A 26,077-nucleotide genomic window follows, 5' to 3' on the forward strand; every position below is an offset into this window, starting at 1 on the left:
TTAACATTTTCCTTTCTCCTCATTTTTATATTTTCCATCAGCCTAGCAGTGAGGCGGAAATTTAATGTTTCCTCTGACAATTACCATTTTGTAAGCAGTTGGTCAGTTTAGCAGTAGCTGATCCCCAAATTCCTGGTGAGAGGAATGAAACCAGCTGTATAGCCTGTTAGGACAACTGTGATTGTTCCCTTTCAACAGCTTTGTCCAAATTTTCTCAGCCAGAAAGGGACCCTGGCATAATGTTTCTTTTTGAATCATCATTTATTTCACAGCATAGCATAAGGTTTTATTTTTGAGCAATACACATTCCATCTTGTGTTTTAAGACTTGATTATGCTCATTTCAGTTCATCTTTAAAATGAATTTCTCTTTGCAAATATTGATTTCTACAACCATAAGCAGCATGAAAGATGTATCTACTCTTTACCTCTATCTACTTCAGTCCTTCTATAGATTATACTTCAGTAATCTGCTTACAAATAAAGATAATTGTACTTTAAATATGCTGTGCACTTTTTTTTTAAAGATTTATTTATGCATACAAGACCTGGGGTGCAGGCCAGAGATGCGCGGGTGAGAGGATTCACCAGAGACAGAGTGTTGAACAGAACAGGCAGACTGACTGAAATACACTGCTGAGGGGAGTAGTGCTAGAGACAGGAGAGGTCTGCTTCACCATGTGAGTTGCTCCCTGTGCTGCCGCGGCTGCGGATTGCTTCATAGTGCAGTGCTTTAACCCCTTGCACCATCAGTGAGGCTCTGTGCACTTATTTTTTAAAACAAAGTGATATACCTTTAAATATTACATTATGATGCACAAAGAAGCATCCTGTGTGACAACACAATTGTCAAAAGCCAGGATTTCTACCTTAACTGATTACACTGTTTCCTCACTGTTTCCTGTTAACATTGTGTTGTACAGGTATATAAAGAACTAAATGGAGGTGTGTTGGTGAATGGCATTTAGGCTTTCCTATTTGCAGGTCTCACGTGAGATGGACACAAATTTTCAGTTTCCACATGAACTGGAGTAGAACGTTTCTCTCACTATGTAAGTTTGGCCTTTTTAAAAAGTCTACATCCTATTGATTGTCACAATTATTGGATAGTAAGTGCTTATGGGTTCCATTCTTCAACCTTAGGTGAAAGAAAGAGAGCTCTTAATTATTATATCATAGCTATTACTTAGATAAATCTTAGATAAAACTTAGATAAAATGTTTTGAATCTCATTAACTTGCAATCTAATAAGATGTGACTTTATTATAACTTTTAAAAAAGATTTATTCATTTATGCATAGAAGAACTGGGGTAGGGCCTCCCCTGGTGGCACAGCGGTTGAGTGCTGGGCTGCGAAGCTGCGCGCAGCCTCAGCAGCGCCGGTTCGATCCCTGGCCACGGGGCGAGGGCCCCACATGGCGCGCAGACCTCTCCTTCTGCCCACTGCTCCTCTTAGCAGTGTATTTCGTCAGTCTGCCTATTCTGCTCTCCGCTCTGGCTCTGGTGAATTCTCTCACCCTCCCGTGCTTTTGACTGTACCCAGGGCTTGTATGAATAAATAAATAAATCTTTAAAAAAAAAAAAAAGAACTGTGGTATAAGCCAGAGGTGTGGGGGTAAGAGGATTCACCAGAGACAGAGTGGGGAGCAGAACAGGCAGATCTACTGAAATACACTGCTGAGGGGAGCAGTGGGCAAGACAGGAGAGGTCTGCTGTGCCATGTGGGTTAGCTCCCTGGCTGGGGATCCAAGATAGGACTGTCTTTAACTCCTGCACCACCAGGGAGGCCCTATTTTAAAATTGATTTTAGTGTTAAAAAAATGATACTAGTGTTAAAATTTTCACTAGAAAATTTAATGTCTCCCCCCAAAAAAAATCACTGTATGTTTAAAGTGTTTTCTTTAAGTAGCAAAAAATTCTTCTGACTGTAGCTAAATGTTACTTTATCTTTAGGATTTATAATATTGATTATATTAAATGTAAAGCTTATTCTTTCCAAGGTAAGTCCATTTTAATCTTGGGGGAAAGTTAAAATGAAAAACATTTTCTTCTCAGATTTTGAATGGCATATTCAAAATCTATTACCCCAGTAAATAGTCAATTGAGACAAAATTGATAAATTCTTGTATAATTTACCAGAGCTGGTGCAATGTAGAAGTAGAAAGTATGAACAATCCTATAACTATTAAAGAAAATGATCTAGATTTTACGACCGTCTCACAAAGAAAATTCCAGGACCATCGACCTCACCATTGATATCAATCAAACCAATAAGACACAAATACCACTGATCTTAATCACCTTACAGTTTTTTTGGAAAGATTTATTTTATTTATTTTTGCATACAAGAATTGGGGCAAAGGCCAGATGTGCAGGAGAAGGTTAAGAGGATTCATCAGAATCCTTCACAGAGTGGAGTGCAGAACATGCAGACTGACTGAAGTACAGTGCCTAAGGGAGCAGCGGGTGAGATAGGAGCCGTCTACTGTGCCATGTGTGTCAGCTCCCTGGACGGGGATCGAACTCGTGCTGCAGTGGCTGCCGATAGCTTCAAAGTGCTGAGACTAACCCCCTTGAGCCATCAGGGAGGCCCCACTTTCCAAATTGTTTTACCAGTCTCCAACCTTAGATGTTCGCAAATCATGATGTCAAATGTACCAAATATTAGTAAAAATTGCATTCTTACTCATCAATCTTACTCATGAACATAAATGGCGAAATCAGAATCATATCTAGTAAATATAAAAAGGTACAATATTACACAGAAGACAGTTTAGTCCAGATATGTAAGAGTTGTTTCACATCAGAGCCCATCAATTTAGTTCACCATGTATGATAAAAGAGAAATCATTTGACCTTCCTGTCTCGCCCACTGTTCCCCTCAGCAGTGTATTTCAGTCAGTCTGCCTGTTCTGCTCCCCACTCTGTCTCTAGTAAATCCTCTCACCCCCCGCACCTCTGGCCTGTGTCCCAGCTCTTATATAAATAAATAAATCTTTAAAAAAAGAGAGAAATCATTTGACAATTTCAATATATACACCAAAACTGCTTGATAAAATTCAGCATCTATTTGTGATCTTTGAAAAATAAAACAAAAACTAGTAATTGACTAGGTATGCAAAGGGACTTTCTGAATCAGATAAAGAGAATCTGAGAGGACTACAAGGTTTACTTAATGTGAAATACTGAAAACTCTTCTCCAGAGAATGAGACCAAGGATGCCAAGTTTAGGCTTAGGTTTAGGTTTAACCTAAACCTCAGGTTTAAGCTTAGAGAGCAAGGTGACCACATACACCCTGCTTTCTCTTACTTTCATCACTGCATATACCATCATCCTTCATTCAACAAACTCTGCTGCAGGTCCTTCCAATAAAACAGGAAAAAAGGTTAAATGTCTGTAGTCTTTGGAAAGAAGAACAGCAGTACTTGTCAGAAACGTGGCCATATATGTAAAACCAGAACAATCTTCAGATAAAAAAATCAGAAGAAGCAATTTTAACGAATGTGCTGAAAACAGGCCAATATACAGAGTGTTACAAATTTGACAGCTTAGATAAAATGGATCAATTCCTCCAAAAGTACAAACTGTCATAACTCAATATAGAACACACAGCTTGAATAGTCCCATGTTCATAAGGAACTTGAAGTCCTGTTCTATTAAAGAAATTGAAGATTCAAGAAATATACACACTCTCCTCAGTCATTGGGGAAGCCTACTAACTATTTAAGTAAAGACTGTCAATTCTGCACAATTTCTTCAGGAACATGAAAGAACACTTCCCAGTTCATTTCATGAACCCACTAGCACCTGGACATCAAAACCAGATGCAAACAGTTCAAAATAGAGAAACTACAGATCCATTTCCCTCATGTATACAGAAACAAATAATCCTTAACAAAGCATGAGCAAGTAGAATACATATTTATAGTATTTAATACATAGCATATTTTATTAAATAAAAGAGCTACGACAACTGAGACCGAGAAGGGGGAATTTGAGCTCTCTGGAGACTTTCTATGTCTACAGTACCTCCACTCTCCATTTGACAGTGTACCCCCTTGTGAATCAAAGATATTTTCTATTTAAAATCGGGGTGATAAGGCTCCATAGTGGTTAGGAGGAGCAGTTTGGTTCTCATTGCACATGGAAGACTTCTTTTCTCTTCTTGAAAATTTTAAGTTATCTGCTTCCCTTGCCATTCTGACTTCATCCTGTTTTCCCTTTGATATTCTCACATTACTTGACATTCTGCAATGTCATGGTGACATACCAAGGTGCAGATTCTTGATTTGGTTGGGCATCCTCTAGGCTGTTTCAACACTAGTGTTTCATTCAATTCTTTGCATATGTCTTCTACTATGTCTTTGATAGTTTCCTTCCCATGATTTTCTATGTTTGGCAATAAAACTTTTGAATCAGTGGGATGATGGATCCTTCTTACATGTTTTTGATTTCTCTAGCCTCTGCCCCGACCAGCTGAATCAAGCAGAATCTGAGGGAGGATGGTAGGTGATTAAGGAAAGACAAGAACAGACGTGTTAGTGAAGGCTGGGACAAGGTGGGCTGTGGCAGAGCAACAGAGACCCTAGTGCTGGTGCAGTTGTTTATTTATAGTGTCTCCAGCAAGTGGGAGTCCAGGGCAAGATCAATATGTCCTAACAGATAGTGTCTTGGCATAATGTTTCTTTCTTAATCATCATTTATTTCACAGTATAACATAAGGTTTAATTTTGAGAAATACTCATTCGCTCTTGTGTTTTAAGACTTAATTATATTCATTTCAGTTCATCTTTAAAATGAATTTCTGTTCACAAAGATTAATTTCTGCAACCATAAGCAGCATGAAAGATGTGTCTAGTCTTTATATCTACTTTTCTCCTTTTATAGATTATACTTCAGTAATCTGCTTATAATAAAGATAATTGTACTTTGAATGTATTCTATACATATTTTTATTTTATTTTATTTTATTAAAAAACATTTATCTTATTTATGCATACAAGGACTGGGGGATAGACCAGAGGTGTGGGGCAGAAGATTCACCAGAGACAGAGTGGGCAGCAGAACAAGAAGATCTACAGAAATATACTGTTGAGGGGAGCAGTGGGCCAGACAGGAGTGGTCTGCTGGGCCATATGGCTTAGCTCCCTGGTTGGGGATTAAATTGGTGCTGTAGTGCTGTGCTTGCTGTTACCTTCATTGTACTGACACTTTACCCCTTGCACCACTATAGAGGCCCTGCACATATTTTTAAAACTAAGTGATTATACTTTCAAATATTACATTTTGGTGCGCAAAGAAATATCCTGGCATGATAACTTAACATAATTGTCAAAAGCCAGGTTTCTACCTTAACTGATTACATTGTTTTCTCAAAGTTGTAATGTTAACATTGTGCTTGTACAGATAAATAAAGAACAGAAATGGAGGTGTGTTGGTGAATGGCATTTAGGTTTTCAGATTTACAGGTCTCATTTGAGATGGACACATATTTTCAGAGTTTTTACATGAACCAGAATAGATCATTTCTCTCACTATGTAATTTGGCCTTTTTTAAATTTATTTTCATGATGATTCTTTTTTTAAGATTTATTTATTTATTCATACAAGAACTGAGGTACAGGCCAGAGGTGTAGGAGGTGAGAGAATTCACCAGAGACAGAGTGGAGAGTACAACAGGCAGACTGATGAAATATACTGCTGAGGGGAGCAGTGGGCAAGATAGAAGAGGTCTGTCTCGCCATGGGTAGCTCCTTGACCAAGTGGGGATCAAATTCATGCTGCAGAGGATGTGGATAGCTTTACAGTGTTGTGCTTAACCCCTTGCACCAAGTTTGGCCTTTTTAAAAGTCTACACCCCATTGATGGTCATAATTATTGGATAATAAATGCTAATATGTTCCATTCTTCACTAGATGAAAAAAAGAGAGCTCTTTATTAGATCTAATAACTTAGATAAATCTGATTGGAATCTCATTAACATGCAACCTAATAAGATGTGACTTTATTATAACTTTTAAAATTGATAATAGTGCTAAAATCAACAAGCAACCATAGACCAGAGACATACTACAGTGGGGGATGGAGGGAGGAGAAGAGGTATTAGGGTCAGAAAAAGGGGGTGGGAATTGTATGGGGAATATAACCAAAATGAAAATGCATACATTATGCAAAAATGAAAAATGATGTAAGAATTATATAAAATAAAACAATTTATTTAAAAAATTGATACTAGTGCTAAAATTGCCACTATTAACATTCAGTAGTTACAATCATTTTCATATGAAAATTGAACGCCTCCCTCCAAATAATCACTGTATTTTTTTTTTTTTTAAATAAATTTTATTGTTATATTCCCCATACAATTGCAGCCCCCCCATTCTGACCCCAATCCCTCCCCTCCCACCCCCGCCCCCCTAAAAGTGTCTCTGGTTCATAGTTTTTTGTTGATTTTGATTTTCACTTTCTTATAGTTATTCATTTTCCTGATCCCTTATTTAGTTTTCTAGATTCCTGCTATGAGTGAGACCATCCGGTATTTTTCTTTTTCTTTTTGGCTTATTTCGCTGAGCATGATCCCTTCCAGCGCCATCCATGTTGCTGCAAATTGCATGTGTTTATCTTTTTTGAATGCTGAGTAATATTCCATGGTATATATGTACCACATCTTCTTGATCCAGTCATCTATTTTTGGGCATTTGGGTTGTTTCCAAAGCTTAGCTATTGTAAACAGTGCTGCTATAAACATAGGGGTGCAGGTGTTCTTTGGAATTGATGTTTCTGTGTCCTTTGGGTAAATACCTAGGAGTGGAATTGCTGGATCCTATGGAAGCTCTATGTTTAGTAGGTCCAGAAATCTCCATACAGCTTTCCACAGTGGTTGGACCAGTTTGCACTCCCACCAACAGTGCAGAAGAGTTCCTTTTTCTCCACACCCTCGCCAACATTTGTTGTTGCTAGTTTTTTTAATATGTGCCATTCTCACTGGTGTAAGATGGTATCTCATGGTAGTTTTGATTTGCATTTCCCTGATGACAAGTGATGTTGAACATTTTTTCATATGCCTGTTGGCCATTTGCATTTCCTCTTCAGAGAAGTTTCTTTTAAGCTCTTCTGCCCATTTTTTGACTGGATTATTTTCTTTGTTGTTGTTGAGTCTCATCAGCTCTTTGCAGATTTTTGAATCACTGTATTTTTAAAGTATTTTCTTATGTAGATAAATTTCTTCTGACTGTAACGAATGTTATTTCATCTTTGGGACTTATAATATTGATTATATTAAATGTAAAGCTTATTATTTCCAAGGTAAATTCACTTTAATCAGGGGAAAGTTAAAATGAAAAACATTTTCTTCTCAGATTTTGCAAAGAATATTACACCCCAGTAAAAAGTCAGTTGAGACAATTGATAAGTTCTTGTACAATTTACCAGGACTAATGCAATGATACATAGAAAATATGAAGTCTTATAACTATTAGAGAAAGTGATCTAGATTTTATGACCATCTTTGCAAAGACAACTCCAGGACCATCAATGTTAATCAGACCAATAAGACACAAATACCACTGGTCTTAATCACTTTCCAAATTGCTTTACCAGTCTTCAACCTTAGATGTGGTTGTCTGTGAGCATGATGTCAAAATGTACCAAATATTAGCAAAACTTGCATCCTTATTAATTCCACTCATGAACATAAATGGAAAAATCAGAATCAAAACTAGCAAATGTAAAAAAGATACTACATTACACGGAAGACAGGTTAGTCCAGGTATGTAAAAGTTGTTTCACATCAGAGCCCATCAATTTAGTTCACCATAGTAACATGATAAAAGAATACTAATTTGATTATTTTAGTATATGCACCAATAACAGCTTGATAAAATTCAGCATCTTTTTGTGATCTTAGAAAACTAAAAGAAACACTAGTAACTGACTAGAGATGTAAAGGACTTTCTGAATTAGATAAAGAGGACTACATGATTTACTTAATGTGAAATACTGAAAGCTTTTCTCCAGAGAATGAGACAAGGATGCCAGGTTTAACCTAAACCTCAGTTTTAGGCTTAGAGTTCAAGATGACCACACACACCATGCTTTCTCTCACTTTTGGCACTGCATGTATCACCATCATTCATTCAACAAACTCTGCTGCAGGTCATTCTGATAAAACAGGAAAAAAGATTAAATGTCTGTAGTTATTTAGAGGAAAAACAGCAGTACCTTTCAGAAACATGATCATGTGTGTAAAACCAAAACAATCTTCAGATAAAAAATTAGAATCAGTTATTTTATTTTATTTTTTAAAAGATTTATTTATTTATTTATACAAGCACTGGGTACAGTCAGAAGCAGGAGGGTAAGAGAAATCACCAGAGCCAGAGCGGGGAGCAGAATAGGCAGAAGGACTGAAGTACACAGCTGAGGGGAGCAGCGGGCACGGCAGGAGAGGTCTGTCACTCCATGCGGGACCCCCGCCAGCGGCCGGGGATCGAACCGGTGCTGCAGAGGCTGCGGGCAGCTTCGCAGCCCAGCGCTCAACCGCTGCGCCACCAAGGGAGGCCCGAATCAGTTATTTTAATAAAGGTGCTAAAAATAGGCCAATATACAGAGTGTTACAAATTTGACAGCTTAGATGAAATGGATCAATTCCTTAAAAAGTACAAACAGTCATAACTCAGAGAAAACACACCTTGAGTAGTTCTGTGCTCTTAAGGAAATTGAAGTCCTGTTCTATTAAAGAAATTGAAGATTCAAGAAATATCCACACTCTCCACATTCATTGAGGAATCCTACTAACTATTTAAATAAAGACCATTAATTCTGCACAATTTCTTCAGAAACATGGAAGAAGTGGAACACTTCCCAATTCACTTCATGAAATCACTACTAATTTGACAGCAAAACCAGATGGTAACAATTCAAAAACAGAAAAATTACAGACCCACTTTCTTTGTGAATACAGAAACAAATAATCCTTAAGACAGCGTGAGCAAATGGAATATATATTTATACTATTTAATACACAGCAAATTTTACTCATTTATTTATTTTAAAAGATTTTTAAAAATTGTATTTATGCATACAAGAATTGGGGTGTAGGCCATAGGTGAGTTTGATCCCCACCATGGAGCTATGGCCCAGTAGACCTCTCCTGTCAGGCCAGAGGTTCAGGGGGTGAGAGGATTCATCAGAGACAGAGTGGGGAGCAGAACAGGCAGATCTACTGAAATATACTGCTGAGGGGAGTAGGGGGAGAGACTGGAGAGGTCTGCTGCGCCAAGTGGTAAGGTTAACTTCCTGGCTGGGGATGGAACTCAGGCTGCAGTGGCTGCTGACAGCTTGATAGTGCTGAGTCTTAACCCCTTGTGCCACCAGGGAAGTCCCACAACAAATTTTATTAATTAAAAGGGTTACATCAACTGAGACCAAGAGAAAGATGGTTTTGAGCTGCCTTGAGACTATGTCTACAAGTACTTCCACTCTGCATTTGACAGTGTACCCACTTGTGAATCAAAGATAATTTCTATTTAAAATCTGGGTGATGAGGCTCCACAGTGGTTAGGAGGAGCAGGCTGGTTCCTATTGCGCATGGAAGACTTGTTTTCTCTTCTTGAAAATTTGAGGGTATCTGCTTCTTCCCTTGGCATTCCAGCATCTTCCTGTTTTCCCCTTGATAGCCTATGTTACTTGATGTTCTACAATGTCATAGTTATATGCCAACATGCAGATTCTTTATTTGATTTGGCATCCTCTGGGCTGTTTCAACACTAGTGTTTCATTCAATTCTTTGCAATTTTCTTCTACTATGTCTTTGATAATTTCATTCCCATGATCTTCTATGTTTGGCAATAAAACATCTGAATCAGTGGGATGATGGATCCTTCTTACAAGTTTTTTCTTTCTTTATCCTTCCCCCCATAGACTGGCAAATTTTCTTGCCTTTGTTTACCTGATTTCAAGGTAGGTTGCAGAATTTGGATTTAAACTGAAGAGGGAAAGAGGAACTAGTATAAAAGTAATTTAAAAATGAGTATAATTAATAGATAATTTTATGATTATTAACTATAGTACATATAACTAACAAGATTGATGTCTAAAATGTGAATATGAATATTTAGAGAAATACAGTTTCCAGAGCTGCAGCACATTTTATAATACTCATTTCTACAAAATGATGATGCGGTAAGGATTGAAGCAGCCACCCAGGCGTCCTTGTCATCTCTTCATGTTTCTGCAATCAAGTTTCTCCTAAGTTTATTCAACAGTGAGCTTCAAAAGTGCATAGAAATCTCCTTAATCCCAGTTCATTTAGAACCAGCTGCAGTGAGAGCACAGGGAGTGCCTGGTTGCATGACCAATATCAGAGTTAAGCATCCAGAAAGTCCTGAGAGGGTCGGGCAGGGGCAGCTAGTGGTTCATTGCATGCTCCAGCCACCTGCAGGTATCTGGGGGCAGCTGACAGGGTCATTGGCTTTGGCTGTTTCCCCAGTCTGTGTGGTAAGGGCTCACAGAGTCCAAAGGGTGCTCCTGTGCTGCGAGTAATCCCATCCGCTGTGCTGCTCCTGGGGTTCCAGCCTAAGCCTCCTAACCTAGGCTCTCTAATGCCTAAACCTTCAAGATAAATCAAAATCTCCCACCCAGCCCATCCTCTCTTTTCAACCTCATTTCTGACTCCAAGTTTTAGCAAAGGAACCCATTTGGATATCTGGACTAGCCATAATATAACTACTTCTCCCCCAACATTTTCTTTTTGATTTTTTTTTTAGATGCCCTTTGGTTACACGATGTTTAAAACAATGTTTTAAAGTTTCTGAAGAATTTTAAGGGAATGTCTGAGAAACAGCCAGTTTCTTACTAACAAGATAAGATAAATATCACAAGCTTGTCCTGGGGCAGAAAAAGGATGTTAGATTAAAACAGAGACAGTACGAGTAAATATTTACTTCACTAAATAACAATGAATGGATGTCAGATGGGAACAATAGTGGAAACTGGGTGCCGGGTATATGGAAATGCTCTATACTACATTTGCAGATTTTCTATAAATCTAAATCTATTCTGAAATATTTTTAAGCTTACTTTTTAAACAGAAAAAAAAATGAAGAGAAGAAAATCTCCCTAGTAGTAGCTAAATGTTTCATGACCACCTTCAGGCTGATCCTGGCATGGGCTTCCTGTCTCTTAACTTCTGAGCCTTTGATTGAAGGAACTTGATGAGCCCAGCCCAGCAAACTGCTTCTGTTAAACCCTGACATTTAACAAGGACCTAAATCTCCTGGATTAAATTCACGGGCCCTGCCCTACAGGAATGGATTATCATCTCCCATGAACTCCCTATTTTCAACCTTGAGTAAGTGTGATCACCCAGCACTGTGACAATGTCACAGGTACATCTATTGAGTGAGTGGATAAAGATTCCTTCACCAAGTATGATTTTTTTTGTTCATGAATTTATTTCCTTCACGGAGGGCACATCCATGCCTTTTTCCAGACTAGATTTGCATTCCCTTGGGTTTTTTAGCGCCCCAAGACTAGGCAGGGTTTGTGAAAAAGCATATAAGAGCAAACTAATGTATACTTTTAACAACTATTGATATTTTGAGAACTCCTACACAAGTGGGGGAAGGCCCAGAGACCCAATACATGGCCGGCTACGAAGAAGAGTGAAGCCCTGGGGTATTTATTGACTGACAGAAGCTTTGAATAGAATTTGTAAGCTTGAATAACATATGTCTGAGGGGACCTTTCAAAAGGTCTGTTGCATTATTTTCTTCATTTGATTCTGTAGAACCTTTTACAACAATACCTTTTTTTTTTTAAGATTTATTTTTTATTTATACAAGAACTGGGGTACAGGCCAGAGGCGCGGGAGGGTGAGAGGATTCACCAGAGACAGAACAGGGAACAGAATAGGCAGACTGATGAAATACACTACTGAGGGGAGCAGCTGGCGAGACAGGAGAGGTCTGGCTCGCCATGTGGGTTGCTCCAAGGCCGGCGGGGATCGAACCAGCACTGCAGAGGCTGCAGACAGCTTCACAGCACTGTGCTCAACTGCCTGCGTCACCTGCAACAATACCTTTTAAGGGATTTTGTCATACAAGGATGAAGGTTCACTATTCAACAATAGTTTCTAATACTTTATTCAGGAATTTTCTTTTACTCAATGTTATGAGAATGAGTATATCTTGGGAATTCTGATTTACTGCAAGAATTAAACAATAAAGGCTACAATTGTATCTGTCTTGTGCCTGTTTGCTGTGTGCTGTTATCATTTACATGTTCCTGATTCCAGCAGCGCCTACCATTGATCATTCATGTTTTACATTTCAATGTTCTATTGCAAACCCTCCTATTCTTTTTACTTACAAAATATTTAGAACTATTATTTCAAATTAGTATGTTTGTGTGTATTTGTTTGCTTGTGTGTGTGAAAAATTAAATTTTATTTTCTATCTTGTTCATTGTTTATTTCATAATCATAAACTTAACTCTGCAATCCAGCTAGACTTAGAAGGGGATAAGGGAAATATGCAATCCTAAGATCTGTATGGAGAGCATAACAGTTATAAGATATTTTGAGCAGATGGGGAATGAAAGAGTGCTCTCCTGAGCTACAGAAGGAATGGTCTGCTGTTTAAGGTAAAACAGAAATCAAATTTCTTAGATTTGTCCACTGTCAGCAGTGGTGATCTTCTTGCTGGTCCTGGACCTGAAGCCCTCCATGGCTTTCACAGTATTTATGTCCCCTTTCACCTTGACAGAGACCACTTGCTTGCCATCCAATCAGTCTGGCTGTGCAAATGAAAAACTGGGAGCCGTTTGTGTTGGATCTAGCATTTGCCATAGACAAGATTCTGGGACTTGTACGCTTCAGGGTAAAATTCTCTTCACCATTTATCTCCCCATGGATGGACTTGCCACCACTGCCATTATCTGAGGAGGTATGAATCTATTTCCCTAAAGCATATAAAGTATTGTGAACAAATGTTACCTCTATAAAGGAAAAATATTACATAGAAAATATTTGAGTTTTGGTTTGTGGAAAGAGATTGAAACCAAAGTGTTCTGTCTCCACTTATTGCCCTAAACCCACATTCACAGCCTCCTCTCAGGGGACAGAAAGAGAAGGGCTGAAGGTTGGGACTGACCCCAGGTTTCAGTATGGTGTCCTCTTTGCTTCTGCTATGATTCATAACAAAATTCTAGGTTAGATTTTTCTGTAAGCCTTAAAAGCACAAAAACTCTTTGCACTAAATTATCTCCCTGATGCATAACATTTCCTTCCCAGAGTCTTCTCTCAGTGACTCAGTTTACTACTTTTTGAGATCTCGAAAGTTCATCTCCCTAGAAATCAAGAAGAGGACTTCCTAGAGAAGGTGAAAGGGTGCTGAGGTGGGCATAGGGGACGAAAGGCTCCACTGGTGAAGCTGAAGTGTAGCACATCAAGTGCAAAGGGGATTGAACGGGTACCAGAATAAGTGCTTTGGTAAGATTAACAGAAGGGGAAGGAATGTGGACATGTGGAAATAGATGAAGTATGCTCAGCAAAGGATTAACCAGGATCAAATGAAGACTTTAAGACATGAGATACTTGCTGAGTAACAGAGATAAGTTGAAAGACAGGTGCTGACTGGGACAAGGTACATATCATGTCTCTCTGGAGTTGGCTTCTCCTGGCATCAATATGTCCCAATGTCACTGCCAAAAGCCAGCTCCGGCAAAATGTTGTGTCAGGAGTCCCTGAAAGGATGAGGTGGCGTCGGTAAAACTGAGGGATGAGGGGAGGGGTGAGATGAGGTAGATGAGGTAGTGAGGAGACATTGACACTTGATGAGGTGCAAGTATCTCCTGCTGAGGGTCTCAGCGGGTCGTGAGATTACATCATCATAAGCATTGAACCAAAACAAAGACAATCATTACATATTTTCTCATGAACATATAGAGACCCTCTTGTTCTCATACCAAAAGGGCACTTCTTTGATCACCTTAAGAAAAACATCAGGAACAATTAGTTTTCTTGGTGCAACTCATTTCCCATCATGATCAATTATCTAAGACAGCACAATATTCAGTAACAATTAATCATCCTATTAAACTTTCCTAATTTCGGAGTGGGCGTGAAAGTCCTATCCTATATTCTATTACTAAAATCAACCTATCTCCCTAGCACTCAATTAACTTAGCTAATTTATCAATTACTTCAAAGTGGCCTAAAGTAACTCATCAAATCTATTTTAATTCCACTGAAGCCTAACTCTTAACTAGAAATACCTAATCTCCACACAACCGCGAACTATTGACCTTTTGCAGACACCAGGAAATGTACTGCTTCTGCAAACACGTACCCCCTGGGTGGGCTATGGTTGCCAAGCACAGCTGGTTCCGGACATCTTGTTCTCCATAGTTCTCAGGGCCAAAACATTTCTTTCCTAACTATACCTTAGCAATTTTACTTTCTTTTGTAATAGTTCAAGCGTAACAACAACAGGCCAATTAATGCCTTGGTCCGAATTAGGTTTTCACAAGCCAATTTATAACTAACATACTTTTGCATTAACCAAGAACAAACAGAAGAGTATTAGTAGGTATTGCTGTGGAAATTCCCTTATTCAGATCTTCTGGGAAGTGCAGAACTCCCCTCTTCTCGGGAGTCTCCCCCAATGCCTGGACCTTGTCAAGATAGCATGGGTAGCGCCACCTACAGCATGTCATCATCATGAGGCTTGATGGGTTGTTGAGTATGGAAACTCAGAGAATTTGACTGGTGTCCAGCTCCAGGGTCAGAGCCTCTCATAGCAGCAAATGGTATCATTCCCATCAGCTCCAAATGGGTAGAACATTTTCCCAGCAGGCAGTGTAATGCTGAGGCCATTTCAGCAAGTGAAATGCTGACAATTTCACCAAAGGGAACAAAAATAATTTTCTGCTGAGGCTGAGTGTTGGGTCAGTCTTTTTCAGGTTTTTCATAATCCTAAAGGATAGCTCTCACCCGTGGGCATGACATACCCAAGGTATGTCTGAGTTCCCTGCCTTTGACTGGTTGGATGTGACAATTTCCAGATTAGTGGGGGTGAAGACCTCAAACATGTCTATTCACTTTCAAACTCCAGGAACTGCTCTTTCTAAGCTAGTTGCTTTCTCACTGACAGCTAGGACACAAGGGTATTTCTTTGCAGAGTTTAGCTCTCGTCTGGGACTCATTCCTACCCAGTACTCTATGTAAATCCCTACAACCTTAACAACTATCAGCTCTAACCTGTCAAGTGCTTGTACTCTTACCAGGCATTGGTTTCAGCCACTGTCGAGAGTGTGGATAGCATTCAGCTCAACCTTAGTGTGGGATAACTATTTTTTTAGTAAGATTTATTTATTTATACAAGCACTGAGTACAGTCAGAAGTGCGGGAGGGTGAGAGAATTCACCAGAGCCAGAGCGGGGAACATAACAGGCAGGGTAACGAAATACATTGCTGAGGGGAGCAGCGGGCCCAGGGATCGAACCGGTGCTACAGAGGCTGCGGGCAGCTTCGCAGCCCAGCGCTCAACTGCTGCGCCACCAGGGGAGGCCCGGGATAACTATTTCATATACAAGGAGAGTTGTCATATGGGCAGCCGGCTATAGCAATATGGAATAGAATTCCATGGAGATTTAAATTTTGGAGTCTGTAGCGTTTGGATATGTAAATAGAATGTATAAAGTTATACAGTAGAAAGCTATTTGTTAGCACATTTAAATATGCACAAATTTATACCAAGCTCACTCTGTAAAATTGGTTGAGTTAGAAATACAGTTTTAGGGTTGAAAAGGCAGGAATTAGGAAGAGGCATTTTGAAATATTAAGGAAACACCCCATTTGTCAAAAGAAGGGAGTCAGGGAATTAGAACAGAGGTTTCCCAACCCTGAGACCAACTCACTGCGGGAATGAAACATCAAGCAAGCATCTCCAGGGAGCTGACAGGACAGCTTCCACCTGAGAATTATCTGGGGCACAACCCAGTCATCTACTAACTTGCTTCTGAGCTTCAGCGTTACTGGACTTGTCCTTTCATGTGTACCTGGCCCTGCCTGCTTGGGCCACTAAGAAAAATGTGTTCCTTCTTCCTACAATACCTTCTTTTTCGCCCTTGTTTTCTGGGATATATACAGGTGTGGGTACAGATGAAGCAATTTTATAGAAGATAACCTCTGCTCTGTATCTAGTCCTCAAGAGCTGTCAGTGGCCTGTACTGCATCAAAGAGTTATATATTTTGCAAAATGAATTTTAAGCAATTTAGAAAAAAAAATTTTAGCCTTAATTGGCTTTAAAAAGATGGAATGCTAAGGAGTTGATCAGGTCAAAGAATAGTCATACCTACCTGTTTTAGCCGTATCTAACATTTGCTGAGTATTGTAAGCTGCTATTACCACTACTACTACTAGCTACTACTGTCAAGTTAATCTATTATTTTTGTATAAAATTTTAACAAACTAGACAACGGCATTAAAGTGGGTAATTTTCTTTATTGTTTTTCTTTAAAATAAATACTTGTTATACAAATTTGCCTGAAATAAACTATTCAGCAATAACAAGAAATGGATTTTTCTATTGAATTTATAAAACATTTAACTTTGTATGAAACAAATTTTTATCTTTAGTATTTATTATAATGTAGCATTCAGGGATAATAAAGCTATTTTATGGTTTCAAGAATTTTAAAAAGTGCATTTTCAAGGTACAATTCAAAAGTCAATAAATACATTTCATTACACAAATCTATTTAACACGAACACTAGCTTTTCTCCTAATTTTCTCCCATTACAATATGGCATTGCTTCATAGAACAGTAGATCCCAAATGGGGATGACTACCCTCAGCAGACATTTGGCCTCTGGTCTGTGATGGGGAAGGGGTGATACTGACATTTAGTGGGTAGAACCCCAGGGATACTGCTAAACGTCCTACAATGCACAGGATGAACCTCAACAACAAAAAATACCAGTCCCAAATGTCAACAGTGACCAGGTTGAGAAAACTTGTCGATTATGACCCAATTTCCATATACCAACAGGCTGTCAGTTGAAATTCTGACAATACAATTCTGAAAATACAGACTTTGCTCATTGTTAAGACTATCTAAAAGATTTAAATGCCTGACTTTAATCATCAAAATGATTCTTCCAGAATGATTAAGTCATACAATCAGATCAGAATGACAGAAACTAGCATATATACCATTTAATTCCCCTTGAACTTGCTCTACTAAGTCAAATCTGTTAATAGGAAAGTTAATGTTGACTATTTTAGAGTAGCTAGGCAAATAGTTCCCATTGCATTTTTCTTGACTATGATAAAAATGTCATAGTGATATATATATGTCAAATAGCCACGTGCTCTGAAAATGCTTATTTCAACACATCACAAATGAAGAATTTCATTTATTCAAATTTATCATGACCATGTATTCACACAAGTTTATTTGTTCCCCTCTTTTTTACAATAACCTCTCATAAATGTTTCTTAGAAAGAGCAGTGTATGTATGCGGGGAGTGTAATACAAAATTAGGAAACTGGTTGTCTTTTCCACACAATTTCTGGTTGTAATGTTTTGAATGAGAGTTCTCCTAAAGTGGAGCCAAATTTTTACAAAATCATTTTATGTTTACTAAGTAGAGTTAACTTTTCAGTACTTGTCTACACATTCGCTCTTGGTGTATTCACATTCTATGTATTTTCTTATGATCCACAAACTGATTCAAATGATTTAAGTTATCCCACCATTTAAAGAGAAAAGATTCTGCAATAATCTGAAACCATGGAGTTATCTTAATTTCACCATTGGCTGCCTTTTTCAGAAGTTCTTTAAGTTCTTCCTTGGATACATAACAATAGCTTTTAATCTCATTTGGATCTGGATTCAAAGTTACATTTTTCTTCACAAACAAAATGTAATCAATCTCATGCTCTCCCCAGATACCATCAGATTGCGCCTTGTAGTGAATTCGAGTGAGATAATTAATTTCCTCTGGAGGAACCTAGAATTAAAATAAAACAATAAAACCATTAATAACAAAAAAGTCATCTAAATTGATTTACTATACTTCATTACTACCTTGAACAACAGAATTACAGTGTTAGAATTGGAATTCTAAAATATTAATCTCCTAGGTGATCATATTTGGAAATAATATTACATAGTTCCAGGTGTCTAATGTTTTTCCCAGAAGACCAAACATGTAAGCTGATTTTATTGAATTATTTTTAAAAAGTCCCTAAAAACTGGAATTGTGACCTATTGCTTTCATATCTTAATATTCCTTAATGAATATTTTTCATTCCTTAATATTCCTTTTTGGGAGGAAAAAAATTTATCATTTTAACTAATAACTCAAGAGGCTACAAATCAGCAACTTACCTACATCTGAACTTAAAATTATGTTGAAAATGTACACTTAAGATTTAAGCTTGTTGATTATAATACTTGGCTCTCTGGAACCATGGAAGTGAGTTATTTTGGACAGCTGAGTTTTATAGATGACTTAAAGTCTACCTTGTAGGTTAGTAAAGTTTTTACTGTTTTGGATAAAATATAAAAGTATGTTTTACTCATTTTTGTTTTTATGAAAACCAAATATACTAAACATTATTTAGCTTTTTCTTGATGAAGCCTGATTAGAATGGATAATAGCTTTTTCTAATGTTCTCAGAACTTCAATATTGAAGTGTATGTCCTATCTGATACTGTAGTAAATTATTGTTTCTGTGTTAATTGTAATAGTTTTTTCCGAGAAGTTTCCTTCTTGTTACCTGTAATTTCTTACTTTGTCATTGGTACTTAAAAAATCTTTTAAAATGCTTAATGAAAAGATTTCAGCTTGGGGTCTCCCTGGTGGCGTAAGGGGTTAAGATGCAACCTATAAAGCTGTCCGCAGCCTCTGCAGCACAAGTTCGATCCCCCGGCCAGCCAGCGAGCAATCCACATGGTGCAGCAGACCTCTCCTGACTTGCCCACTGCTCCCCTCAGTAATGTATTTCAGTCAGTCTGCCTATTCTGTTCCCCACTCTGTCTCTGGTGAATCTTCCACCCCCACACCTCTGGCCTGTACCCCAGTTCTTTTATGCATAAATAAGTAAATCTTTAAAAAAAAAAAAGATTTCAGTTTGTATGGTTAGTTGTACAAAACTGGCTACCTCTTCCATAGGAATTCCTAATTCAGCCTTCAAGCGCCTCTGAGCTGCTCTTCGTACTCCAATTGCATCGTCTTCTTCAAGTTCTCCTGGATTACTTAATGGATGACTACAACAAGTATTGGTAAAACAACCTGAAATGTTTGAACATATGTAAATTCACTTTTCTTCAAGATAGGTTTGAAAGACAATAAAAATTAATGAAACAAAAAATAAGAAAAAAAGAAAAACAAATTTTTTTATAACAGCAAAAAAAAAGAATGATTGCCTAGGATTTTTAAAATCAATTATAATGGACTATCAGTAATCATTTCTGTGAAACAGACATGTGTAGTATGTTCTTTATTAATGCCTTTATAACCAAAGAGATCAAAATGTATAGATTTTTTAAATGTCTAAATCTATATATACATAACACGTATCTAAGAGTTCTTATTTTTTATTGCTATTTATTTGGTTGCACTCATTGTATAAGCTTCTTTTATGTTGAAAATGAAATTAAGTCAGTCACAGGATTTCCCTTTGGACCTTGGCTACCAAGAAGTTCAAATGACAAATTTAAACTAAACATAGTTTCCAACAAGATATCATACATTAAGTGTACTAACCAGGAAAGGTAATTTTAGCATCTGATCTCTGTTGTAGCAAGAGTTTATTTTCCGTGTTGAATAAGAAGACACTAAAAGCTCGATGTAATAATCCTAAAAGCAAAAGAGATAACATTTAGTTTAAAAATACCAGTAATTTGGTTGATTCTCCATTTGGGGTTCAGAGTATTAGTAACTTGACGCCATTTTAGCTTTTTTTCAGGCTTCTATTTGGAGAGTCTCCGCATAGCTATGATGGTGATCTCAGGCAGATGCAAAAAGATGGTCACCAAGTGAAAGATATGGTAAACTGCTAGCTATGCTACCAGCCAAATTCCTTTCCAGACACCTTTAGGTTGGCCTCAGTCTACTTATGAGAAAGTTAGGAAGGTGTGTGCTTCCCTTGATGACACCTCTCTCCATTTATGAGAAAAGCCTGAGAAATGATATTCTGTCAAGATTACACTATTCCCCTTAACAACAACAACAAAACCCCAAAAAACCCTGAATAAACTGTGTAAAAGACATGAACTGGAAAGAAACAGCTGTTATACAGGGAAAGTAGCAAGGTTGGTTCTACTATTACACATCTTAACTAATCAGAACTAAATCATATGTTTAAAAAAATCACATCTCCTTTACTGAGTACTTTTCTCAGTTGACCTGTAATGCTTAGGCAAAACACTTTTAAATAGAATATTTTAAAACAGTACCTTTATCAATGTTTTCATTCAGGTGACAGTTCTTTTTGGTTTCAGCCCCAATTTTATTGTCATTTTCATCAATAAGAATACACATCTCCGCCAGGAGTTGAACCTGTTGTTTATCGAGTTTGTCGGTATTTATTTCAGGCATTGTCACAGTATGTCTAATCTGTCCTAGAATCCTAATATTAAAAAAGAAGAGAAGGATAGGCTATTATACCATGTTTCTCTGCATGTTGTATAAAGACTTTGAAGAAACAATTCTAAATCTATGAGCCCAGAAAGCAATCTAGTCATTGCCAAAGGTAGGAATGATTCTTGTTCTTATTTGCAAGAATCTTCATCCCTATCAGGTCCCCAGGAATACTTCTGGTGCAGGGCCTCCCCGGTGGCACAGCGGGTTGAGCACCGTGCTGTGAAGCTGTCTGCAGCCTCTGCAGCGCAGGTTCGATTTCTGGCCTGCCAGGGAGAAACCCACATGGCTTGGCAGTCTTCTCCTTCCTCGCCCTCTGCTCCCCTCAGCAGTGTCTTTGGTCTGTCTGCCTGTTTTGCTCCCGGCTCTGTCTCTGGTGAATTCTCTCACCCTCCCTCTCGTGCCTCTGACCTGTACCCAGTTCGTGGATAAATAAATAAATCTTAAAAAAAAAAAAAAATACTTCTGGTCCATCATTCACTTCATCTCAGTCATCATGTCTCCTACAGGCCACCAAAGTGGGCCATTTATGTTGTCAATCTCTTAACTGCTAAACTCAATGTTCACTTAAATTCTTATCATGAAACCTCTGCAGCACGTGGCAGTGAATGTTTTCCCCTTTATATACTTTTCTTCCTTAGGTGTATGTCCATTAAGATCTAGTCTCAACCTAACTTTTCATCCTATCTTTCAACAAGTTTCTACATTCTCTCTTATCTATTTCCATAACCATCCCAAATACTTCCCTGCCTCTGTCGTTGCTCAAGAAAACCACACACCTGAAATTCATTCTCCAACGTTCAATATCCCAATATTTACCCCTTTTACCAATATCCCAGTAACTAGTTAATCTAGTTTTCTCCAAGGTTTCTTAATCAAATTGTGTGGCAATTCTCCCAACAGCAGTACAGAACTAAAACCATCCAGATGCACAAAAGAGAATTTAATTCATCATAGTCAATGGATATTTAGGGTCGTGTTCACAAATTTTTCCTATAAAGGGCCAGAAAGTGTATCCTACTTCCTTTGCAGCCTAAGCAACGCTTCAATTGACATGTCTGTGTTTCAATAAAACCTCATTTATGGATACTGAAATTTGAATTTCACATACAATGAAATATTTTGATTTCTCCCCTCAGTACCCCCTCCCCCCCAAAAGAAAAAAACCAAAAACAACAATAACAACAACTAAAAATGAAAAAAATATTCTTAGGTCACAGGAAATAACAAAATAGGGCAATAGAGCCAGATTTGGTCCACAGGATCTAGCTGATGGAGTACATCCCATTGAGGCTTAAAGTTCTGAACCTTGATTTCTCTCTTCCCAGTGATTTAAAGCACTCACGTAAGCATTTCTATAGCCCAACTCAATCTTTTTTACACATCCATATCCAGGATTTCTAAGCTCTCAGTACTTGTCATTTTTCAAAGCATCTAATGCATAGTTTATCCTCAGTTTCCTGAGTTGATGTGTATATAAAATATATACTATATATTTTGAAGTTTCTATGTGTTCTACTTAGCGACTTTCTTTCAACTATGTGTAAGTACAAAGCAGCCACTTGATACAAGGCTCTCACCCTAAATACAGCCTGGAGTGAACTGTGTGTTTGCCAGAGAGGAGGTGTCAGGAATCAGTGAAGATATGACAAAATGAGCGCAAAAAATGGAAAACCACCTTAATAACTAAAAGCAGAGAGCAAGATGAATATTGTGCAAGATATATTTTAAGTCAACTTCAAAGTTAGCCTCGTTTAAAAAATACATATTTACAACTTTTATAGGCTAGTTTAATACAGATTGAGTGCATCACCAAGGTAGATTCTATTACTACAGAATATAACAATGTTCCAAGTCATGTTCTCTTTCCCCCAGTTTCAGATTTTAAGACTGAACTTTATAATCACAAGATAGTTCATTTTAAGATAATATACAGAAGATCCTGGAACACTTCACCCAACCGAAAAAAAACAAGAGTAGTTACAGAATGTGATGCTGTCCATCCCTTCTGCCTCACTTCCAAAAGTTAGTGACTTTTGTCTCTATTATTTCCTTGTAGATAATGTATATCTATATCATGCATACATGTGCATAGATATACGTATACAGAAATAGGATTTTACAATGGGCTAGAAAGTGTAGCCTACTTTTATAGGCTAGTGTAATATAAATTAAGTCATCATAGCCTATAGTTTGTTTTTGAACACTTTGTAAATAGGGGAATTATACTTTTGAGACTTCTGGGACTTAATTTCATATTCAACATTCCACTAAAGTTCTGCTATGCTTTCATGTGTAGATGAAGATCTTTCCTTTTTACTGCTCACTAGTAGCTGACAAAAGGATTCATTTCAGAATCTAAAATGCCTTAAACTTAAAAAGAGTTGATTTCACAAGTCTATAGACTCATGCATATACAAACACCTTTTAAAAGGCATGTGAACATTTACCCACCACGAAACTTGCAAGTCACCTCTTAAACCAGCAGACAGGTTGATAAGGGGACCTGTTCACTGTCAGAGCTACCTCAACTGCCTCCCACACTGACATGGAAACCAGACTTTCCAGTCATTTCCCTCCCTAAAAGTCACACTCCCCAAAGACTGAGGTATCTTCACTTAGCGACTCTAGGGACAAGTGAAGTAACAATGCATCCCCTGCACCAGGTGCCACGGTGTGTACACCTGCCTTCCAGCTCGGCCTTCACCACCAACCCGCTTCTCCCACTCTGCTGGGCTACCAGCCTCCAGCCGGCTCCTCTCTGCCCTTGCACGCACGTATCTACCCCTGTACCTGTCAAGCATCACCTAAACGCCCCACTGTACCAGTCCGTCCCCGCCGCTCCATCCGCCGCTGTGCACTTGCAGCACTGCAGCTCCACCACTGTGCACATCCACCACCACGACCCCCACGCACGCTACGACGTGTTACTATGCACCCCGCGCCCCGGGGATGCTCCCGCTGGGGGCCAGGAGGGAGCACCTGCAGGCGCGAGTCACCTGGACATCGATTCAACACGGAGGCGGTCAGATGCTACGAAAAGATGGGTGGGGTCTGTGCAATCCCGCTGGAGTCCCGAGGCGCCCCTAACACGGGGTAGGGCTCCGCACAGCACCGCCGGAGCCGGGCGCCTCCCAGGTCTCTCCCTCGCGGGCTCCTGCGGGGCCCACCTCCCCGCTGCTTTCTCCCGCAGGGACCCCCAACTGCCGTCCAAGCCCTGCAGAACCCACACCTGCACCCCATCTCTTACCCCTCCTCACCGGGAAAGCCCACCCTGCCATCTGTGCCCGCGGAACGCCACTGCACCCCGTTTCTCTGGCCGCCCCGCGATGCCCTGACATCAGACACCCGGTACCTCAGTCGCCGGCGTCCCGAGGCCTCAGGGTCCGTGGCGCCCGCAGCTCGCAGGATACGCTCTTGAGCCCCCCCAGCCCCAGGCCACGCCCCCCGGCGCTGGGCGCCCAACCGCGCGCGCCCAGGCCAGAGCGCGCCACATGCCCGCGGGCCAATCGCGCCCCGACCCGCGTCTGAAGTCACGGCCGCGCGGTGGCACCACACTCGGCGCGTGGGATCGCTTGCCGACCTGACCTGGAGTCCTCCTCGCCCAGGTCCTCCAGGCGGCTCCCGGCCGCCGACCTGAAAGCCTCGCCGCGGGTGGGCTGCCTGTGGCACCGCGGGGAGCTGAGGGCTGGGCGAGCCGAGGTCCGGCCGAAGTCCTCCGGGCGCGCGTGCGCACTAGGGGCTCTCGGCCGCCCAGCGTTGGGAGCGGCGCCCCACCCCTTCACCCCTTTAAGTGTGGCGGAAATGTGGCGCCCTCTCCCGTGGCCCGAGTGCGGGCGAAGCCGACTTCCGGGAGTGAAGGCCGGAGGATTTGTCTGGGACTTGTGCAAGAGGCCCCATGAGTGTGCACGACGCCGAGGCAGGCGGTCAGGAACCTTGTAAGGGTTGATTTGTAGTAGAGAAACTTTGTATCAGAGAAGCCCCTGCGGCCATATTTTATTCTAGTAGATTGAATAAAGGAAGAATGTTAGACTTGTAAAATTCAGATTACATATAACATTATTTTTCATATTAAAAATATTTGTTATTAGTGTATTGGTGAGAAAATATATTATTGAGCAAATGAATATAATAAAGATTGCAGCATAACTTCCAGCCCAGGTGCAATGAACATTCCATTGCGGGCATAATCAACAAGTTTACTTACTTAGAGCTCCTGCCCTTTTAAGATTCATGGCCAGGGCCTTATCTATAAGGTAGGGCAGCCGGCCATGTTGGTCTCTCTCTCTCTCTCTCCCTCCAATGTCATCCCTGAATGCCTGCATCTTCTCCCCTTGTCTGGGAACTTTGCTGCAAATGGCTGTGCCTGCTGAAAAACGATGCTATCAATGTAACAGATATGGACACAGTTGTGTATAAAAGGAACCCTTGGTCTTTAAATGGGTGCTCAGACCTTACCACGCTACCCAGGTCTGGGACCTCATGCATGAGTAATAAAGCTTCTCCTGACCTCACCATTCTTGAAGTACCGCTTGTTCTTCCTCTGCCTGGGTGAAAGGCTAGAATTTATTTCTACAATAGTATATGTATTGAAGTTAAGCTGTTTCTTTCATTATGCCAGTGACACTTTAAATATAGTCTGGGACATGATGGTTCCATTAATGACTTTTCAGCTTTACAGGAGATACGTATTTTGTAGAAGCAATACTTCAAATGTTGAAATTCGATTTTTTCCCCCACCCTTCCCAGCCCTAGGTTTAGCTATAGGATCCCCTAGCAATATGGCAGTCACTATTGTCTGTTGTGCTCTTGCAGCAAATTTGCCCATCTGTGTGTGAGATCGTCAACACTGTTAGAAAAATAACTTTGTGTTGGATGCTATTGCTAAATGTAGGCTACTGTGACCACATTTAAGGTAGGCTAAGTAGGCTACAATGTTCTGGTAGGCAAACAATTCAGTAGGTGTGTGTAGGGACAAAAAGGACACAGTGCAGGTTTTCTGATGCAGCAGACCAGGTAAAGAAGGAGTCCTAGAGTGTCCTCGGTGGGTTTTGCAGGCTTTTTATTTGGATCTACCAGGCATATGGCAGGCAGGGGTGCTGGAGGGCCCAGAGGCTGGCAGCCCTCAGCAAATCCTCACTCTATCTGGGCTCTCTGGCATTCTCTCTGCTTCTCTTCGCTTCTCTGCTCCTGCTGGCTTCCCTGTGATGCCATCCTTAAAAGCCCAGTCTTAGGACAGGTGAATCCCATCTACATACACCCACACCCTATTCCAGGTGCCCACCATCAGGCATGCATTCAGGACCGCAAGGTTCCGTCATCTATCCTAATGGCAGGAGGGCAGAAAAGCCTGATAATTTTTACCTTACCCTACAGCGTGTTAAATATATTTTGACTTATGATGTTTTCATTTTATTATGTTT

The 26,077-nt window shown here is 39.7% G+C and overlaps 1 protein-coding gene and 1 long non-coding RNA gene across 4 annotated transcripts; one reads left to right on the top strand and one right to left on the bottom strand.

The window, feature by feature from the left end:
- The first annotated feature begins 874 nt into the window (after positions 1-874).
- On the top strand, positions 875-19,394 carry LOC119244644 (uncharacterized). Its single transcript, XR_005125097.2, has 3 exons — positions 875-1,051; positions 12,765-12,944; positions 19,185-19,394. It is a non-coding gene; the product is annotated as an uncharacterized LOC119244644 (long non-coding RNA).
- On the bottom strand, positions 16,499-24,329 carry IDI1 (isopentenyl-diphosphate delta isomerase 1). 3 transcript variants are annotated; one of them, XM_054695053.1, is made up of 5 exons: positions 24,243-24,329; positions 20,471-20,643; positions 19,779-19,871; positions 19,174-19,304; positions 16,499-18,017 (listed from the first exon to the last, which is right to left on the bottom strand). In XM_054695053.1, the coding sequence occupies exons 2-5, from the start codon at positions 20,610-20,612 to the stop codon at positions 17,700-17,702; spliced, it is 684 nt and encodes a 227-aa protein (XP_054551028.1). In that variant the 5' UTR covers positions 20,613-20,643; positions 24,243-24,329; the 3' UTR covers positions 16,499-17,699. The 3 variants fall into 3 exon arrangements, with proteins under 3 accessions (XP_054551028.1, XP_037366431.1, XP_037366430.1); XM_037510534.2 differs by lacking the exon at positions 24,243-24,329 and adding an exon at positions 24,010-24,077; XM_037510533.2 differs by lacking the exon at positions 24,243-24,329 and adding an exon at positions 23,915-23,976.
- Positions 24,330-26,077: the final 1,748 nt, after the last annotated feature.

This window comes from Talpa occidentalis, unplaced genomic scaffold (genome assembly GCF_014898055.3).
Source record: "Talpa occidentalis isolate TD23 unplaced genomic scaffold, MPIMG_talOcc4v2.1 talOcc4.14, whole genome shotgun sequence".
Classification (NCBI taxonomy): domain Eukaryota; kingdom Metazoa; phylum Chordata; class Mammalia; order Eulipotyphla; family Talpidae; genus Talpa; species Talpa occidentalis.

Excerpts from the sequence above, each read along its gene's own strand:
- IDI1 (XM_054695053.1), bottom strand. The coding sequence starts at position 20,612 with ATGCCTGAAATAAATACCGACAAACTCGATAAACAACAGGTTCAACTC. Across the intron at positions 19,305-19,778 it reads TGCTAAAATTACCTTTCCTG|GTTGTTTTACCAATACTTGT; the intron begins GTTAGTACACTT and ends CAAACATTTCAG. Across the intron at positions 18,018-19,173 it reads TAGGAATTCCTATGGAAGAG|GTTCCTCCAGAGGAAATTAA; the intron begins GTAGCCAGTTTT and ends TTTTAATTCTAG.